Here is a 20,170-nt window from a genome sequence, read left to right as displayed (position 1 = left end):
AGTCCAGTGATCACAAGAAGATGTTCTGTTTCCTGACATAGAAAATTGGCAGTGAGTTGATCAGAATGAAAGAAGATTAAATCTCATATCTGTTTATGGTTATTTGAAAAAGTTGAAGTTGAATTTTGTCATCTTGGTCAAGGGGAAAATCTTGCCATTTTAGGAAGTGTCTTTTCTCTACTCTTATATTGCTGACATTATATTCAATATCATATATATTTGTAGCCATTTGTTCATTTGGACTATATTCGTTAAGCACCTGTCCTTTACTAGGCACTGTGCTAAGACTTGAGAATGCAAGAGCCCCAGGATTCTTGCCCTCCTGGAACTTAGAATCTGAAGTAGAAGACAGACGTTGAAAATATAGTTAATTATGTCTTACATATGTCACAAAAAGAAAGTGAAAGATATTGAATGAATGTACATAGCAAGAAAACCTGTGTGTGGTCTTTGGATTCTACTTGCCTTAAAGGAACAGTCTATGTCAGATTTCTTTCCTCCTATATAGGAATCACTCTGCCTGAAACAATACCTTGTCTATAGTACTAGATGCTTATTTTGGTCCATTTTCTGCTGATATAGCAGATTATTTCAGACTGGTTAATTTATAAAGAATAGAGACTTATTTCTTACAGTCCTGGTGGATGGGAAGTCCAAGATAGAGGACCTTCTTGCTATGTCATAACATGGCAGAAGCCATCATGTAGTGAGGGTGGTGGGGGGGAGGGGAGAGAGAGAGAGAGAGAGAGACCTGAGAGAGAGAGAGAATATGATATAAATACCTTCCATTAGGCCCCATCTCCCAATACTGAGGCATTTGGGATCAAGTTTCCAACAAATGCTTTTTGGGGAACATGTGAAAACCATAGCATTACTTAATAAAAATTTGTGGATGTAACGGAGGAATGAAAGTAAGAAGAAGAAAGTGTTAAGATTATTTCATTAATTCAGGCTACAGTTTAATAAATTATAATTTGAAAGCCCTAAATTAGTTTTACGGTAAAACTGCATATTTTTCTTTTGCTGCCACATTCAGTGTTGCCGTTTTAAAATTTACCCATGGTAACTATTTTTCCATTTCTGGAGTCATAGAACCTAGAACTTAACCTTTTACTTGAGTACAGAAATATGAGACTCTGATCTTTCTCTCCAGGGTATCAGCTACTTTCTTTGGGGAATATTCTTAGGTGTCTTTGGTTGGTAGAAATGAGCTATTTCTTTTTTTCTTTTTCTTTCTTTTTTTTGAGATGTAGTCTCACTCTGTGGCCCAGGCTGGAATGCAGTGGCTGGATCTTGGCTCACTGCAACCTCCGCCTCCCGGGTTCAAGCAATTCTCCTGCCTCAGCCTCACTGGTAGCTGGGACTACAGGTGCATACCACCACACCCGGCTAATTTTTAACTTTTTAGTAGAGATGGGGTTTCACTATGTTAGCCAGGCTGGTCTCAAACTCCCAACCTCAGGTGATCCACCCGCCTTGGCCTCTGAAAGTGCTTGGATTATAGGCGTGAGCCACTGTGCCCAGCTGAAATGAAGTATTTCTATATACAAGTAGATCAATATTTTTATGGACTAAAAAGTGGTAGCTATTTCAAAGTGTGTATCTTAGGCCTAGGGATAAAATCACATGATGGAAAATGTTTTCTTCCATCTGTACTATGGTAACCTAAGGGACTCCCAGGACCAGGGAGACACCATTCAAGTTTCATGCTGTGCCCAGGAGAGTGCGGTGCTATTAGCCCAGAATATCTGAAGCTTTCAGAGTTAACAGATCAAGAGGAAAACACTTAAGAGGACTGCAGCCAAGGGCCAAATAGAGAGTTCTTGAGAAGCATTGGGAATCAGAGTTGTAAGTGTGGTAGTAGCCACTGAGACAGTGGAGGAGCTTTTAGGCAGTGTCACAAAGTAGCAGGACAGTGGGAAGCGATGGGGAATACCTGGTCTGAATGGATGGAGAGTTGAAATCATCAGGTTGGGACTGGAAGCAGAGGCTGGTTGTGATGGGAGACAGGGAATACCGGCAGTGGTAGTCCATCTTAATCCAGAGATTAAGATGCTGGATAAGGACTTGAAATCAATGGCCACTGAAGACTTTGTTGTTCAGCCTGGAGATGCTGTGATTCCACCACCCAGATGGGAATAGTGAGACCAGAGTCCTATTAAAGTCATGTTAAGATGATCCCTCTTTGCTCCTTCTCTTTCTTCCTCCCTCTCTCCCTCCCTCCCTCCTTTCTTTCATTCCTTCTCCTCATATCTCTTTCCCTCCCTCTCCCACTTGTTCCTTCAGCAAGTGTTTACTTAGCCTCTACTATGTGCTACTTACTGTTCTCAGGGTGGGGTATATTGAAAAGAACAGATGAATACAGTCTCTTTTTCTCATGAGCCTTTCAATCTTCTGGGGGAAAATAATACAAAATGAGTAAATACATGAAGAAAACACTTTATTTTAATGGTAAGGGCCACAAAGAAAACAATACATGATGACATGAGAGAGAATGGGTTGGTTGGCAATAGAATTTTAAACTGGAGAGTTAGGAAAGACTAACTAAGGTTGAATTGGAACTGAGACCTTAATGGCAACAAAGAATCATAAAGTGATTGATCCAGAATAATCCAGGCAGATGGAAAAGCTAGTGTAAAGGCCATGAGATGGCCAAGAGCTGGCACATTCCAAGAAGAAAAAGGATCTCAGTGTCCCTGGCAAATGGCAAGTAGAGAGCAGGGCCTCATCATGCAGGACCTTGAAGGTCGTAGAAGGATTTTTGTTATTAGGGGTCTGGTGTTCCAGGTGCCTCTCCCACTTCCACCCACTTCATGCACTCCACATGGTCTAGCATTGTTCTTCCCATAGTGGCTTTGACTCTTGCTCGTTACTTCTAGTCCTTGTGTTCTAGATTTGCAATCTTTCAATGTTATCCATATGGAAAGATCATGGGCTTTGGAGTCAGACAGCCTTTGGTTCTATCCTCAGATTCTCCTTGTATTGGCTGTGTGACTTCTGTAAAATCACATCCACAGAAAGCATCTCTTGTGATTTTATCAGCTTAAGGGTCTGGGGGTATTTCTGGCCCTCTTTCTGTGTCTCCCTTTTCCAGCCTGTCTTTAAAAGCTGGAATGCTGTAAGGCTTGTACCAAAGTCTTGTTTTCTTATTCTCTAAATTCTATTCAACATCCATGATTTCAATTACCATCTCCCCATCGTTATCCAAAGTTTCCGTCTCCATCTTGGACTCTACTTTGAGCTCCTTATCTGTTTATGCAATTACCTTTTCAGCTCTTTCTTTGGAGGTCAAAAAAGGCAACGTAAAGTCATCATAACCAAAGTTTGATTCATTATCTTCCCTGCCACTCCCCTAAAACTTACCTATGTCCAATATTTTCTAATTCAGACATTGACAACGTTCATTAAATTGTGCTAACTTTGCTTTCTTATCTCTTTCTGCACTGATAGTCAGTGAATTGCTAAATCTTGTTGATTTTTATCTAAATATCTCCTCTGTTGAATCCATCTGGTTTGCTCCATCTTCACTTAAGCCATCCAAGACCAACCTCTCATCATCTCCCTCATGATTTACTGCAATCACTCCTAAATGTTCTCTTTGATTCCGTTCTTGCTACAATCAAATCTGTTTTCCACAGAGGTCACAGTAATCTTTTAAAAATACAAATTAGCTAAAGTAACTTCCCTGCTTAAAACCCTTCGATTTATTTTTTGTTGTTGTTGCTGTTGGGATAAAGATCAAAATTTTTAAATCTTTAAAGGGAGCTGAATGTCTCAGGCACTACTTTGCGACTTTCTCTCCATAAATTTTTTATAATTTATCCTGCTGAACTGTCTTTTTTAAGTTCCTTAAATGTGTTGTGAGCCCTTCCCATAGCTGAGCTTTCAGATGTGCTATTCTGTTTTCTTGGATTACTCTTGTCGTTCTTCATCTAGTGCTGTAGACATCTGTCATGTTTCTGGCTGTCTAGCGTTTGTTGAACACATTGGTTACATTTGAAAGATATCCAGCATTATGAGTTTTGTCTAGCCAAGGTAGAGAGTGAGATACCCCAGGTTTCTCTGGAGCAAGGGAACAGACATGTGTCCCACCAGTCAGACTTATCTGTGTGTGAATTTAATTCAAAGGGAACAGCTTGACGAAGGCAGAACCTATTGTGCTGGTAAGGATGGCAGAAGAGACATCCAGCTTTTGAGAATGATAGTCCTTGTAAGGTCTAGTTTCTGGTACAGAAGTTGCCAAGATGTTGGTGTCTGCTAGGAGTGCAAGAAAGTTGGATTTGGGGAGCCACATGAACTGCAGAAGCTCATGCTCGTTGGGTCATTAGCAGTTGAGGCAGGTTCTTTCTTTTTTTTTTTTGAGACGGAGTCTCGCTCTGTCGCCCAGGCTGGAGTGCAGTGACGTGATCTCGGCTCACTGCAAGCTCTGCCTCCCGGGTTCAAGCGATTCTCCTGCCTCAACCTCCCAAGTAGCTGGGACTGTAGGTGCCTGCCACCACTCCCTGCTAATTTTTTGTGTTTTTAGTAGAGATGGGGTTTCACCCTGTTAGCCAGGATGTTCCCAATCTCCTGACCTCATGATCCGCCTGCCTTGGCCTCCCAAAGTGCTGGGATTACAGGAGTGAGCCACCACACCTGGCCCAAGGCTGTTTCTTTAACCAACTAGTTCTGTGGTGTGCTTCTGAGCACTGTTCCTGAGAGCTTTATTTGAGCCTATTTTTTCAGCCGAATACTTTCTATGCTTCAATAGCCAACTTCAGCTTCTGTTGCTTACAACTGAGAAAGAGCCCTGCTGGTTAGTGCTAGGTAATCCAACTCATTTGTGGGCACTCAGCTCTAGTTTACTCCAGGAAACTGCTCCATTAGCCTTGTTCTGCCACTTTTCCTGATTAGGGCAGATCTTCCACTCTCGTGTGCTGTCAAGACTCAGTATGGCATGGTGGCTTCACCTGCTGCTGCTGTTGTTACTCTGCCTGGGTTTCTATGTCAACTCTCCTACTTGCTTGATGTATGAATTTTGCAAAGGTTACCTAACCACTCTGTGTATCCATTCCTTTACCTATAAAATAGGGACACGGATAATGACTATCTAACTCATAGGTTGATTGTAAAGACTAAATGGATGAATGCATACATGAAATCCTTAAAGTGGTAACTAAACGTTCAATAATTGTTAACTAAAATGTTCTCACATTACCCACTTCTTTCTTTTCAAACTACTTTTCACAGACAGTAATTCAATACTCACAGAGTGATAATTTGATTTAGATATACTTTCCACATAAGCTGTAAATGAAGAGCTGCTTATTTTGTTCATCACTGTATTCCCAGTTCCTAGCACAACGTATATTTACTTAATGGATGCAGGATGGATGTTGCAGGATCCCAAAAACCTTGAATGATGCCATCCCCATCTCCCAGCACACTAAAGCAGGGGAGCTTCAGCAGTATCCAGTGTTCCTGGCAGAATCACCCCGAGCTCCTTGCTTTTGCTGATTATTTCTCGTGACCCACAACTGACCCATTCTCACAGAGCACAAACCCTGTCCCAGATGCTGAACTTTCCCTCTATGCCCTGATTTCTCTGCTTCTCAGCACCGATCATTTTGTGCTGACTCTATACCCTCTGAAAGCTGTTTGAAGCCAGATGGGAGAAAGAGATAAAACAGATTTCATTCATTGCCTTCCCAGACTCTGAGGGAAATAAAAACAATAGCAACAACAAGGTAGTTTATATTGGGTGTTTACTAGGCATTATTCATTATTTAATATTCACCACAATCCTATGAAAAAGATACTATAACCCCATTTTGCAGAAGAGGAAAGTAAGTCCCAGAGGAGAAAAACAAAAGAAAGAAAGGAAAGTAGAGAGAAAGGGAGGGAACGGGGTAAGGAAGGCAGCTTTTCCAATAGAAGAGAAATTCCCTTGCTGAGAAGAAATTTCATTCCCATAAAAGAAACTTCTCTACTGGAGGATAAGATACTATAAAAATAATATTGATAGAGAAGTTATAGAAGATGACCCAGAACATGAACCTAGCCTCAGATCAGCTTTAATATTTAGATTTTTAAAATATAATTCCTTTCAACTACTTGCTATGTGCAGACTTTTCTCTCCAAAGTCTAATGTAAGCAGTAGGAATAATACTGATAATTAAGAAATCTGTGCAGTTTTTTTCTGGTTAATTGGCATTTTCCTATAAAATATTTAAAAATTAGCTTTTGGTTTTCAAAGACTGTCTTTTCAGAAAGTCATAGTTTTTGCTATTAAGAGTTCCCATCTGCAGGTGGGGCTTCCTGCACTGGGATTATTTGGGCATTTTCACAGATGTTGTCCAGCCACTGATATTCAGCTGGAGTTGGAGCGGGGGGCTTATGATGCATTTTCTATGTTTAGATCTTCCTGATGTTGTTTTATTTATTTTTTTTCCAATGAGAAGAGAAAATAGCCAACATGCCAGTTTTCTTGCAAAAACTGTTATCCAGCTAGAGATGCCCTCCAATTGTAATGCTCTTGTGCATTTCAACCAAACTCAAAGAAACCCATTTTCAAAGTGAGTGTGGGTGCAATTGCCAGAAAATTGGCTTCAAGCTGGGTCCCTGGAAGGCTTTCTTTCTCCAGCTTTGACAGGCCTTGAGAGAGGTTCTCATAAGCCCCCAGGAAGATCAGGTGGGTGGTTTGGGACTCAGAGCCCAGTTGGCAACCACTCTAAAAGAGCATGGTGCATTAGTTTCCCGTGGCTGCTGTAAGAAATTACCACAAACCTGGTGGCTTAAAACAACAGAAATTTATTCTCTCACAGTTGTGGAGGCCAGAAGTCTAAAATTAAGGTGTCAGCAGGACCGGTTCCTTTTGGAGGCTCTAAGGGAGAATTTATTCCGTGCTTCTATACTGGCTTCTGGAGGCTGCTGGCAACCCTTGGTGTTCCTTGGCTTGCAGATGTATCACTCCAATTTCTGCCTCTGTCTCCACATTGTCTTCTTTCCTGCGTGTCTTTGCCCTTTCTCTTATCTTCTAAGGACACTTGCCATTGGATTTAGGGCACACTGTCTTCCAGGATGATCTCATCTTGAGATCCTTAATTGAATTACATTCTCAAAGACCCTTTTCCCAAATAAGGCCACATTCACAAGTTTTGGATAGACAGACTTATCCTTTGCAGGGGCCACCATTAACCCACACACATGGTGAATTGAGAGAACTTTTCCTGATCCACTGGGGATGAAGCTGGATTTCAACTAAGCAGTGGGCTAAAAAGGCATTTGGCCCTGCTGAGCCAAAGCATCTTCTTAGTTTCTCAGTGATCGCCATACATTTCTGAAAGGAGATATGGCATTTGTCAGCAGAGGCTAACTTCTCGCTGTATCCTCACATGGTCTTTCCTCTGTCTATGTGCCTTCCTATTTATTTTACCTTGGGTTCTGCCTTCCTTATTATTTCATTTTATTGTTTTTCTTTTTAACATCACTTTATTTATTTATTTAAATAAAATATAACTTTATTTAACATTTTATTGTTATTATTTTTAACATCACTGGGAGTAGATAATAGTGTTTCCATTGTATTCATGAGGAATGAGAGGCTTCTTCCAGCTAGCAACTGGTGCAGCTGGGATTAAAATGTAAGCCTATAGAGGTTCCCTTTCCAAACATGTCACCTCAGCTTTTCTGGGTTCCTAACCTTGAAGACATTTCAAGTTTGTCTGTTTTCCTTAAGCATGGTAAATGTGGTTATTGTACAGTCTGTATGACAATTCTAATAACTGAGTGCTTTGTGGATTTGTTTCTTCTGTTGTCTGTTGATTGTAGTTATTTCTTTTTCTTTATGTCATAATTTTCCATGTCTTTCTGGTTATATTTGATTATATGCTGATGATTATGCTTAAAATATTATAATAACTATTGGAGTTTTAGAACATACAGATCCCTCTTTTCAAAAATAATTTGAATGTCCATCTGCCAGGAACTTGGGGGTACTACCAGTATGCCATCACCTCAAACTAAGATCCAGACTTTACACTTGTTGAACCACCAGGGATTAAACTCAAGACTTTCCAATGGCTAGTTTGTCTCTGGCACTCTCTCACCATTACACTGAGTGTTTTGTCTTTTGAGTGTGTAGTATTCTCTGGGTGGGGTCTCATACTAGACTTCCCACCTGCTGTGACTCTGGGTTTTGACATCTAGCTTTACCCCAGGAAACAGAAAAAGATTTAGATTTTCTAAGATTGGAAAATTCCGTCAGGCAAAAGTAGCTCCCATATCTACCAACCTCAAATTCCACTTTCAAATTTGACTTGTTAATTCTCTACTAACTTGTCAGCTTTCCATTGTTTTGAAAAAGATTTATTTTTAAAAATTGTATTCAGCATTTTACTTATTTTCCTTAGGAAGGTTTCCTTGAATATTATGGCTTGCCATTAGCTAAACACAAAAATCTAGAGGCCTGTATATGCTCATTCCTGGCACTTTACTCCTCTCCTTTTTTTCCTTTCTGAGGCAGCTGCTTTTTGCACTGTCTTGAATTTTTCCATTGATTCTTGACATGGCAGCTTGGGTCTGTGGATGAGTGGTTTTTCTTGATAGCTTGATAGTTTTGTCACATCCACGAGTATCTTATATAAGTCCTAGACCATCCTGAAAACAAAGACTACCTCTGTTTATAAATTGCGGAAAAATAAATTCCATTGATGCTGAGCTTCCAATTCCTAGAGTTTTGTAATGTGACAAACACAGGCATAATTAGGATGTTTCATAAACCAGTAACTTAAAAAGATTCTGCCCCTTGTAATAAAATAATGAGTTTATAAAATATTGTCTCTATGTATGTGAGTATACACACATGTGTAGTGAAGAATTAAATTTTGTCCAAAGAGCGGTTTGGTTTTTGCACTCAGCTTCTAAGAGGCAATCTATGTCATAATTGAAAAAATGTCTTTGTTTAGGTTGGGAGCTCATCACATCAGGAACACCAATCACATTTAATGTGGAGGCTTTAGGTTCCTGGCATCAGTTAACCAGGAAACTGAGTTAATTCACTTGGGCAATCAATTGATCAATCATGCCTCTGTAATAAAGCCCTTGTGATGGTTAATACTGCGTGTCAACTTGATTGAATTGAAAAATACAATATTGATCCTGGGTGTGTCTGTGAGGGTGTTGCCAAAGGAGATTAACATTTGAGTCAGTGGGCTGGGGAAGGCAGACCCACCTTTAGTTGAGTGGGCACCATCTAATCAGCTGCCAGTGAATATAAAGCAAGCAGAAAAACGTGAAGAGACAAGACAGGCCTAGCCTCCCAGCCTACGTCTCTCTCCCATGTTGGATGCTTCCTGCCCTCAAACATTGGACTCCAAGTTCTTCAGTTTTGGGACTCAGACTGGCTCTCCTTGCTCCTCAGCTTGCAGACAGCCTATTGTGGGACCTTGTGATCAAGTAAGTTAATACTTTATATATAAAGCATAGTTTATATACATATATATCCTATTAGTTCTGTCCCTTTAAGAGAACCCTGACTAATACAGCCCCCAATAAAAACTCTCGACACTGAAGTTCAGGTGTGCTTTCCTGGTTGGCAGTTCTCTATGTGTATCGTGCATGTTAATACCAGGAAGACAATGCATCTGACTCCCAGGGGAGAGCATATGGAAACTTCATGTTTGGAACCCCTCAGAGCCTGTGCTATGCATTTCTTTCTTTAGCCAATCTCTATCTCTTCCTGTAATAAATCAGAACTGTGACTATAACAGTTTTCTGTGAATTTTGTGAGTATTTTTAGCAAATTACCAAAACTGAGGGAGGTTTTGGCAAACCCTTGATCTTGTGGTTGGTGTCACAGTGAGGACAGTCTTATGGTTGATATTATTCCTTCAACCTTTTCAGTCTGGCTAACTGGGCAGTGTGCTTATGTGTTCATGTGTGTGTGAGAGAGAGAGAGTGTGTGTGTGTGTGCATGTGTAGAGTACAACACTAGCATAGGGTTGTTTTTTTTTTGTTTTTTTTTTTACACAGAGTGTCACTCTGTCACCCAGGCTAAAGTGCAGTGGCTGGATCTTGTCTCACTGCAACCTCTGCCTTCTGGGTTCAAGCAGGTCTCCTGCCCCAACCTCCCATGTAGATGGGATTACAGGCATGCTGCCATGCCTGGCTAATTTTTGTATTTTTAGTAGAGACGGGGTTTCGCCATGTTGGCCAGGCTGGTCTTGAACTCCTGACCTCAGGTGATCTGCCCGTTTTGGCCTCCCAAAGTGCTAGGATTACAGGCGTGAGCCACCGCGCCTAGCCCACATAGGGTATTTGTAATTCAAACAGCCTGAAAGAAGCTATAACATATTAGCAAGGCTTAGCTACTTCTCTTACATTTTTATTTCCAACCTGCTTACTGCGAGTCGTTTTCCACTGATCTTGTAGTCCAAACTCATACCCTGACTTTGTGACGCATGTCGTTTTTATCCTAGTGTGCTCCATACTCACCCAAAGCTCCTGTGTTTATTTTGACTCCAACTATAGAAACAGAAAGTGAACTCATAGAAGTGTTTTTTTTTTTTTTTCCTTGGCAAGATTTAGTACCTCATAAATCATGGTGGCAAGAAATGTAATGATGGTGTCTTTTGGTTCTTGAGGAGATTGGAAGAGGAGAGGCATGCAGGTTCCAGTGTGGTTTTGTAGTTTTTCCCAGTGATGGCAAGTGAGGAAGATTGCAGCAGGCTAGTTCGTCAGTCCTAACTAAGTAATTCTCTACTTGAATGTTCCTGCAGTGAAAATGCACAGACATTCACCAGTGTCACTCGGGCAGTTTAGTGCCTGCTGCGGAACTCCTGGCAGTTAACAATGAAATTGTCAAGATTTCCTTTTTGTTCCCTTCCAAGCAGGCAAGGGATTGTTTTTGTCCAGTGGTTTAGCACATGAATCAAGCCTTTTATATGTGATCAGTGGGACCATGTGTGTTTTCAGAAACTGTCTGGCTTTATACCTGGCAGGGTTTCTTGTTGGGCAGTAGTTCTGCAAATGAGAAAGAAAATATGCAGATTCTCACATGTCCCCAGATTGAATTACAAGGCAAAAGAGACTATTGCTTTCTGGCCTGGTATTTGGCTTTGATATATATATTTTATTTTATTTTATTTTTATTTTATTTTATTTTATTTATTTATTTTATTATTTTATTTCATTTATTTTATTTTATTAATTTTATTTAATTTTAATTTTATTTTTGAGATGGAGTCTCACTCTGTTGCCCAGACTGAAATGCAGTGGCGTGATGTCGGCTCACTGCAACCTCTGCCTTCCAGGTAAAAGTGATTCTCCTGCCTCAGCCTCTCAAGTAGCTGGGACCACAGGTGCCCACTACCACACCCAGCTAATTTTTGTAATTTTGGTAGAGACAGGGTTTCACCGTGTTGGCCAGGCTGGTCTAAACTCCTGACCTCAGGTGATCCAGCCACCTCAGCCTCCCAAAGTGCTGGGATTAAAGGCATGAGTCACCGCACCTGGCCAGATCATTTTGATTCTTAGAGATATGCCATCCAGTACTTAAACTGGGTTCTTAAAAAATAAATTATATAAAACGTTGATATTTTCCAGATTATAACTGACAGAGGGAGGAAGAGACACACATAGCAAATGTGGACAGGTAGGAGAAAAAGGGATATCTAGTGATGCTTTTATTCCTGCACAGCTTGATGTGCTTATTGCTATATTTCTTATTTCTCAACAATATTTATTTAAAAAGAGCTAATATGTAAATCTGTACAACCACTGTGGAGTACACTGTAGAGGTTCCTCAAAAAGCCAAGAATAGAGCTACCATACAGCCATCCCACTGCTGGGTATGTACCCCAAAGAAAGGAAATCAGTGTATTGAAGGAATATCTGCACGGCCATGTTTGTTACAGCACTGTTCACAATAGCCAAGATTTGGAAGCAACTTAAGTGTTCATCAATCAATGAATGGATAAAGAAAATGTGGTACATTACACAATGGAGTACTATTTGGCCATAAAAAAGAGTGAGATCCTGTTATTTGCAACAACATGGATGGAACTGGAGGACATTATGTTAAGTGAAATAAGCCAGGCATAGAAAGACAAACTTCACATGTTCTCACTTATTTGTGGGAGCTAAAATTTAAAACAATTGAACTTATGGAGATAGAGCATAAAATGATACTTACCAGAAGCTCGGAAGGGTAGTGGAGGGTTTGTAGGAGGGGGGCAAAGTGGGAATGGTTAATGGGTATAAAAAATAGAAAGAATGAATAAAACCTATTATTTGATAGCACAACAGGGTGACTACAGTCAATAATAATATAATTGTACATTTAAAAATAATTAAAAGTATAACTGGATTGTTTATAACACAAAGGATAATGCTTAAGGGGATGGATACATGAGATACTTCGATATAGACATGCAGTGTGTGATAATAATGTCATGATAAATCACATCAGTTACCGTGTGGTCGTGGTTGGTGTCACAGTGAGGACAGCCTTATGGTTGACACTGTACCCTGTGCCATTTACCATGATGTAGTTATTACACATTGCATGGCTATATCAAAATATCTCAGGTACCCCATAAATATATACACCTACTATGCACTCACAAAAATTGAAAATTAAAGAGGAGAGGGAGCCAAGATGGCCGAATAGGAACAGTTCCGATCTACAGCTCCCAGCATGAGCGACACAGAAGACGGGTGATTTCTGCATTTCCATTTGAGGTACCATGTTCATCTCACTAGGGAGTGCCAGACAGTGGGCGCAGGACAGTGGGTGCAGCACAGCGTGCGCGAGCTGAAGCAGGGCGAGGCATTGCCTCACTCGGGAAGCACAAGGGGTCAGGGAGAATTTTAGACCAATATCCTTGATGAACATTGATGCAAAAATCTTCAGTAAAATACTGGCAAACAGAATCCAGCAGCACATCAAAAAGCTTATCCACCATGATCAAGTGGGCTTCATCCCTGGGACGCAAGGCTGGTTCAACATACGCAAATCAACAAATGTAATCCAGCATATAAACAGAACCAGTGACAAAAACCACATGATTATCTCAATAGATGCAGAAAAGGCCTTTGACAAAATTCAACAACCCTTCATGCTAAAAACTCTCAATAAATTAGGTATTGATGGGATGTATCTCAAAATAATAAGAGCTATCTAGGACAAACCCACAGCCAGTATCATACTGAATGGGCAAAAACTGGAAGCATTCCCTTTGAAAACTGGCACAAGACAGGGATGCCCTCTCTTACCACTCCTATTCAACATAGTGTTGGAAGTTCTGGCCAGGGCAATTGGGCAGGGGAAGGAAATAAAGGGTATTCAATTAGGAAAAGGGGAAGTCAAATTGTACCTGTTTGCAGATGACATGATTGTATATCTAGAAAAGCCCATTGTCTCAGCCCAAAATCTCCTTAAGCTGATAAGCAACTTCAGCAAAGTCTCAGGATACAAAATCAATGTACAAAAATCACAGGCATTCATATACACCAATAACAGACAGAGAGCCAAATCATGAGTGAACTCCCATTCACAATTGCTTCAAAGAGAATAAAATACCTAGGAATCCAACTTATAAGGGACGTGAAGGACCTCTTCAAGGAGAACTACAAACCACTGCTCAATGAAATAAAAGAGGATACAAACAAATGGAAGAACATTCCATGCTCATGGGTTGGAAGAATCAATATCGTGAAAATGGCCATACTGCCCAAGGTAATTTATAGATTCAATGCCATCCCCATCAAGCTACCAATGACTTTCTTCACAGAATTGGAAAAAACTACTTTAAAGTTCATATGGAACCAAAAAAGAGCCCGCATTGCCAAGTCAATCCTAAGCCAAAAGAACAAAGCTGGAGGCATCATGCTACATGTCTTCAAGCTATACTACAAGGCTACAGTAACCAAAACAGCATGGTACGGGTACCAAAACAGAGATATAGATCAATGGAACAGAACAGAGCCCTCAGAAATAATGCCACATATCTACAACTATCTGATCTTTGACAAACCTGACAAAAACAAGCAATGGGGAAAGGATTCCCTATTTAATAAATGGTGCTCGGAAAACTGGCTAGCCATATGTAGAAAGCTGAAACTGGATCCCTTCCTTACACCTTATACAAAAATTAATTCAAGATGGATTAAAGACTTACATGTTGGACCTAAAACCATAAAAACCCTAGAAGAAAACCTAGGCATTACCATTCAGGACATAGGCATGGGCAAGGACTTCATGTCTAAAACACCAAAAGCAATGGCAACAAAAGCCAAAATTGACAAATGGGATCTAATTAAACTAAAGATCTTCTGCACAGCAAAAGAAACTACCATCAGAGTGAACAGGCAACCTGCAAAATGGGAGAAAATTTTCACAACCTACTCATCTGACAAAGGGCTAATATCCAGAATCTACAATGAACTCAAACAAATTTACAAGAAAAAAACAAACAACCCCATCAAAAAGTGGGCGAAGGATATGAACAGATACTTCTCAAAAGAAGACATTTATGCAGCCAAAAAATACCTGAAAAAATGCTCATCATGACTGGCCATCAGAGAAATGCAAATCAAAACCACAATGAGATACCATCTCACACCAGTTAGAATGGGGATCATTAAAAAGTCAGGAAACAACAGGTGCTGGAGAGGATGTGGAGAAATAGGAACACTTTTACACTGTTGGTGGGACAGTAAACTAGTTCAACCATTGTGGAAGTCAGTGTGGCAATTCCTCAGGGATCTAGAACTAGAAATACCATTTGACCCAGCCATCTCATTACTGGGTATATACCCAAAAGACTATAAATCATGCTGCTATAAAGACACATGCACACGTATGTTTATTGCGGCACTATTCACAATAGCAAAGACTTGGAACCAACCCAAATGTCCAACAATGATAGACTGGATTAAGAAAATGTGGCACATATACACCATGGAATACTATGCAGCCATAAAAAATGATGAGTTCATGTCCTTTGTAGGCACATGGATGAAACTGGAAATCATCATTCTCAGTAAACTATCGCAAGGACAAAAAACCATAGATGGTCTCATTCATAGATGGGAATTGAACAATGAGAACACATGGATACAGGAAGGGGAATATCACACTCCAGGGACTGTTGTGGGGTGGGGGGAGGGGGGAGGGATAGCATTAGGAGATATACCTTATGCTAAATGACGAGATAATGGGTGCAGCACACCAACATGGCACATGTATACGTATGTAACATGCACATTGTGCACATGTACCCTAAAACTTAAAGTATAATAATAATAAAAAAATAAAAAAAGAAAAAAAAGAAAATTAAAAAAAATTAAAGGAGTCAATCCAGCTTGGCTTAATTCCTGCCTCAAGGCTATTTATAAAAAACTCTCTAAGCAAAGCAGATCTTACGCCTCCATGCACAAATGTTGATGGGGTTATACGTCAGACTGTTGGGGGCCTTTTGTCTACGGAATATCCATAGAAAAAAATTCCAAGAATGTTTGGAGAGCAACACATGTGTAGTGGAATATAGATATAGTGCTTTTAAGAGATCTGAAATACAAAATGGACACCAATGAAAAAATTAAAAGGTATTGTTTTGCTGAATATTTAGCTAGAGGAGTCATTTTGGTTGAAAGCACTCTCTGAAACAATTAAAATATGATTTAGTATATGAATGTTTATTCTCACCCAGCCTGTTTAGACATATATCCACCTTATAAAGCAACTGGCCTTTTCATTTAATTTCTCTACTGAGAAATGGATATTTGGTGTTTTAGGAAGTGTATCCCATAGGTTGGGTTTATTCTGGTTTTAAAAAAGAAAATGCACAATACAAGGACTCAGAAGACCTCAGAGTTTTCCTAAGCCTAAAATGCTAAGAAAATGTAAGCTGAATTCCCTGAATAAAGTGATGGAAATCAGTGTGAATCTATGTGGAGAATAGTTACATGTGTTGAATCTACATTTTGATGTCTTAACATGGAGTCTGTGGATGGGCTTCTGGGCATCCACAAATAAAATCATACCAAATATTTATGTATGTATACACTTAGTGGAGAGATGCTCCATTGCTTTGGCTCTTAAAGGGCTTAAGCACCATTTTGAGTTTAGATGTGGGGCAAAGGGGATGTGCTATAGATGGAAAGTTTTGTCCCTCCCAACCCCCACAAATTCATACTGACATCTTAGCTCCCAGTATCCCAAAGGTGGGGCCTTTGGGTGGTGATTAAGTCATGTGGATGGAGCCCTCATAAATAGGATAAGTGCCCTTATAAGAAGAGATATGAGAGAGCTCCCTGGCCCCTTCTGCCACATGAGGACACATCTAGGACACACAAGATGTCCCACACAAGACAACAAATCTATTGCCACCTTGATCTTGGACTTCCAGCCTTCAGAACTGTGAGAAATAATTTTTTTCTCTTTATAAGCCACCCAGTGTATGGTGTGCTGTTATAGCCACCCTATCAGACTAAGAAAGGATGCCATAGCATTTTTGTACTCCCTTGGTCTAGGATATAGTCATGGCTAAAGCTGTGTGCTGACTCTTGACTCTTTTCATTTTGGAGGCTTTCTCTCCAGAATTATAAGACATGTCTCAGTTTGACCATGGGGACAGCAGGTAAGCTCTGAGGCTTCCTCAGGCATGCTACTGTTATCTCTTCCAATTTTCTAGTGGACTTTCTGGAATATCTGGAGGCTGTACTTACAAATGGAACAGTGTCTTTACTGAATACCCTTCTAGGTACCAGAGAGGAACTTGTGTGTGTGTCTTTGTGCCTGAAAAGTGATAGGTACTGAAAAATTGTTCATTGAGTAAATGAATGAATAAAGTAAATTTGAAATGAATGAATTGCCGAATAATTAGAATAATATATAACAACTTATTGAATTAAGCCCCTGCTCGATTCAAGCAGAAAACTGGAAAAGAGGATTTTTAAAATAGAGAAATAAAAACTGGATATATTTAAAGTGTACAACATGATGCTTTGATATATGTACAGCATTGTAGAATGGCTAAATCAAGCTAATTAGCATGGATTGCCTTACATACTTATCTCATTTTTGTGGAAAAGGGGGATAGAGAAGAGGTTTTGTCTTCTCCCACTGTGATCTCCTGCAGAGAAGGAGAAAGAGACCCAGACTACTCGTCAGTGATTTTGTCTGTGTTCTCATAAGGCCTTCCCACAAATGATAATTTTCTTTTTTTTTTTTTTTTTTTTAATTTCAGCTATCCAAGTTGATAAAGTCAATCTTCAAGTATATTGTGCATGGTCTCTTCTGGATAACTTTGAGTGGAACCAGGGATACAGCAGCCGGTTTGGTCTCTTCCACGTTGATTTTGAAGACCCAGCTAGACCCCGAGTCCCGTACACATCGGCCAAGGAATATGCCAAGATCATCCGAAACAATGGCCTTGAAGCACATCTATAGGCAAGATGGATGAGAAATACAAGAGAGGCGTCTGCTTTTGGAAAGGAAATCTGCTTTGGTGATGATCTTTCAGGCAATCTCAACTTACTTCTGTAATCAACATTTAATATCAGTGGAGCTGTGATTATAAAGTCTGAATATGTAATGCCTCATGAAGTATTTAATAATGGCCTTTATTTGTATTTGGATCAATGAGGTTTTTTAAAAAAATGGAAGAGAAAACCACTAACCTTGATTTTTATATTGCAAAATCAGGTAGACCTGGAAACATGAATTTAAATCCCTAGACACTTTTCTGGAAAAAAAAAGCAAAGTTTATTAAGATAATATAACCACAATTTGCAACTGTAACAGGAGACCATTTATTATAAGAGTACCTGTTTGTGAACTTAATTATTCCAATTCCATGAGCTGTTTTTGCTTAGGAGATCCACTGTCATGTGATCCATAATTTTTCTACATAAAAAATCAAAGTTAAAAGTCACATTATACAGTTATACATTCATTTCAACAAAATAGTGAATTGATAATCTATTTGTTAACATATTCGGCCCGTATTTTGTATGTTTGGACAAGTACATCTCCCTTTTGCCTAACAAACTTTTGAAAAATGATAAAATAATAGAATAAACTAGACTTTGAATGGCAGAAAAAGTATTTGAGTGTTGATGTTCAGTAAAAAACAGATTCCTAATTTGGCAGAGTGGTGCCAAATTAAAAGCCAAGTGATAAGCACGGCATAATTTCCACTTTTGTATGTTTCTTTAAAGTTCAGACCCTTAAGAACCTCGTGAAAAAAATAAATGAAGTGAATGGCCAACCTCAGTGTAAGCAAAGGTGGGGTGCAGATTTATTACCCTGGTAGTTGAAATGTCTGAGATTGGTATGGGGTTGACTGGAATTGGACATTTTACTGAACTTCCTAAGGTAGGGGTCAGGAGTAGAGGCAGGGCTCCTTCTGGCCTCCATGTGTCCCCTCCAGCAAATGCTTCACGTATGTGGAGTTTGGCCTTTCACATCCATACTTCAGTAGACTTTACTAAGCACCTAGTTACCTATTAGACTTGAAGCTAAGAGGTTTAACTATGATCATCCCCATTTTGCAGACTGAGAAACTGAGGCCATACTGTTGTGCATCTTTCTCAAGCCATTTGGGTTCTGATTAACTGGACTTGACACTTCCTTGGCATCAGCCCTTTTCTCATATTGTGGCAAACTGTAGTTTGAGGTACCATGGAAGTCTTCTCTGCATTTTCTGAAGACAGGGACAAAGAAATAGAGGTGTGGAGTTGCCTTATGCAGGAGGAAGGGAAAATGGTTTTTTGCATGCAGCCCCTGCTTCCCTGAGGAAACTGCACATGCTTTTGGCATTCTCGTAAGGCTTTTGGCCCTGAGCAGATGCTCTGTCATTTTTTTTCTTTTATAAACTGTGGTCAATTTCTGGATCGTTTTCATGTTCATAATCAGGGAATTATTTACAGCAAAGAAACACTCTCAGTAACTTTGGACAGAGTGAGAAAGAAATGGTTGTAGTAGTTCAATAAACGTGGATGCACTGGGGAAAATTATATTAAGATTAAAATGGTATACAGAGGAAATTCTATTACATCTTTGCCACTGGTTTGTTATTTTTATTGTTCAATGAGACATTATCTCACAATTTGTGTTCATTTAAGAAGCACATTTCCAAATCTTATTTCATTCCTCTCCTATCCAGCCTGTCTTTTTCATTTTTACCATGTATCTTATTTACAATTTATGTGCCCTTTTGTATTATCTTGCAAGACAACTGAGTTTTCCTTTTAATTAGGATGTTGCTTTGAATATTACTTATCCTACAGGGCATATTTACAAGTTTTACAACAATACAAATGAGCACTGTATTTTCGTTACCAAAACCAAAAAATTAATATTCACACTGTAAATAAGACGATCTGTCATGTTTGGTCTACCAGGTGAAATAAAGATTCTAGCTGCTGGCACCCAAGCTTACTTACAGTGCTGTGGCCTTCTGCAGTTCTTTGCTGGGTTTTAAAGGCCAGGTCTTTATCCTAGAGATGGATCATACAAAGGGTGCTTCCCTAATTGGTCCTGTAAATTAGTATTGCCACAAGGTTAAGATGAAGGAAAAAAAATAACTCACCATCTAAAAATCTAACAGCCCCTGCAATATTTCAATTAATGTTATTTTTAATTACTTGTATTAGCATTTGAGAACAAGACTGATTGGCTTTTGCCTGTTAAGGAAACAGAATGAAAATTCTTTAAATAGAAAAACAAGAGTTGTTAATTATACCTAAAAATCCATAGATACTGTACTTAGATGTCTTGAAGGTCATCTGAGACTTGTAAAGCACATGTTTTATGTCTGTTTTATCTAAGGAGAAACCTAGATATCACAATGATGAATTGGATCTATTTGTATTTCCTTCTCTATTATTCTCCTCCTTTCTTTTTTAGAAGAGTATGAACACGTTATTTACATTCTAGGAATCACTTTTAAGAAATTTTTTTGACAGTTTTTATTTTAGGGCAAGTCATTTCTGAATTTCTAAAAACATATATAAAATAACAGTAGCCCAGTTTCATTTTAGATGTGTAGGGTTTTAGTTTTGCAACTCCTGGTTATATCAGGAATTATACTAGGAACACCAGGAGGAATTGTCTACCTAAGCCCTTTATCGAATGAGAAGATAGAAGTTCTCATTAAGAAACCCATAAACTCAGAAGCTGGTT

At 39.4% G+C, this 20,170-nt stretch overlaps 1 protein-coding gene across 1 annotated transcript in view; it reads left to right on the top strand.

Annotated features, from left to right (window-relative positions):
• The window catches only part of LOC116456886 (cytosolic beta-glucosidase), a 133,784-nt gene extending 115,702 nt beyond the window's left edge, over positions 1-18,082 (top strand). The window contains exon 5 of the mRNA XM_032135745.2: positions 17,232-18,082. Within this exon, the coding sequence (XP_031991636.1) occupies positions 17,232-17,434 (203 nt within the window). The 3' untranslated portion in view covers positions 17,435-18,082. The remainder of the gene's footprint in view (positions 1-17,231) is intronic.
• Positions 18,083-20,170: the final 2,088 nt, after the last annotated feature.

This window comes from Hylobates moloch, unplaced genomic scaffold (assembly GCF_009828535.3).
Source record: "Hylobates moloch isolate HMO894 unplaced genomic scaffold, HMol_V3 SCAFFOLD_17, whole genome shotgun sequence".
Lineage (NCBI taxonomy): Eukaryota > Metazoa > Chordata > Mammalia > Primates > Hylobatidae > Hylobates > Hylobates moloch.
Note: the sequence above shows the minus strand (reverse complement) of the source record. Positions and strands in the feature narration are given on the sequence as shown.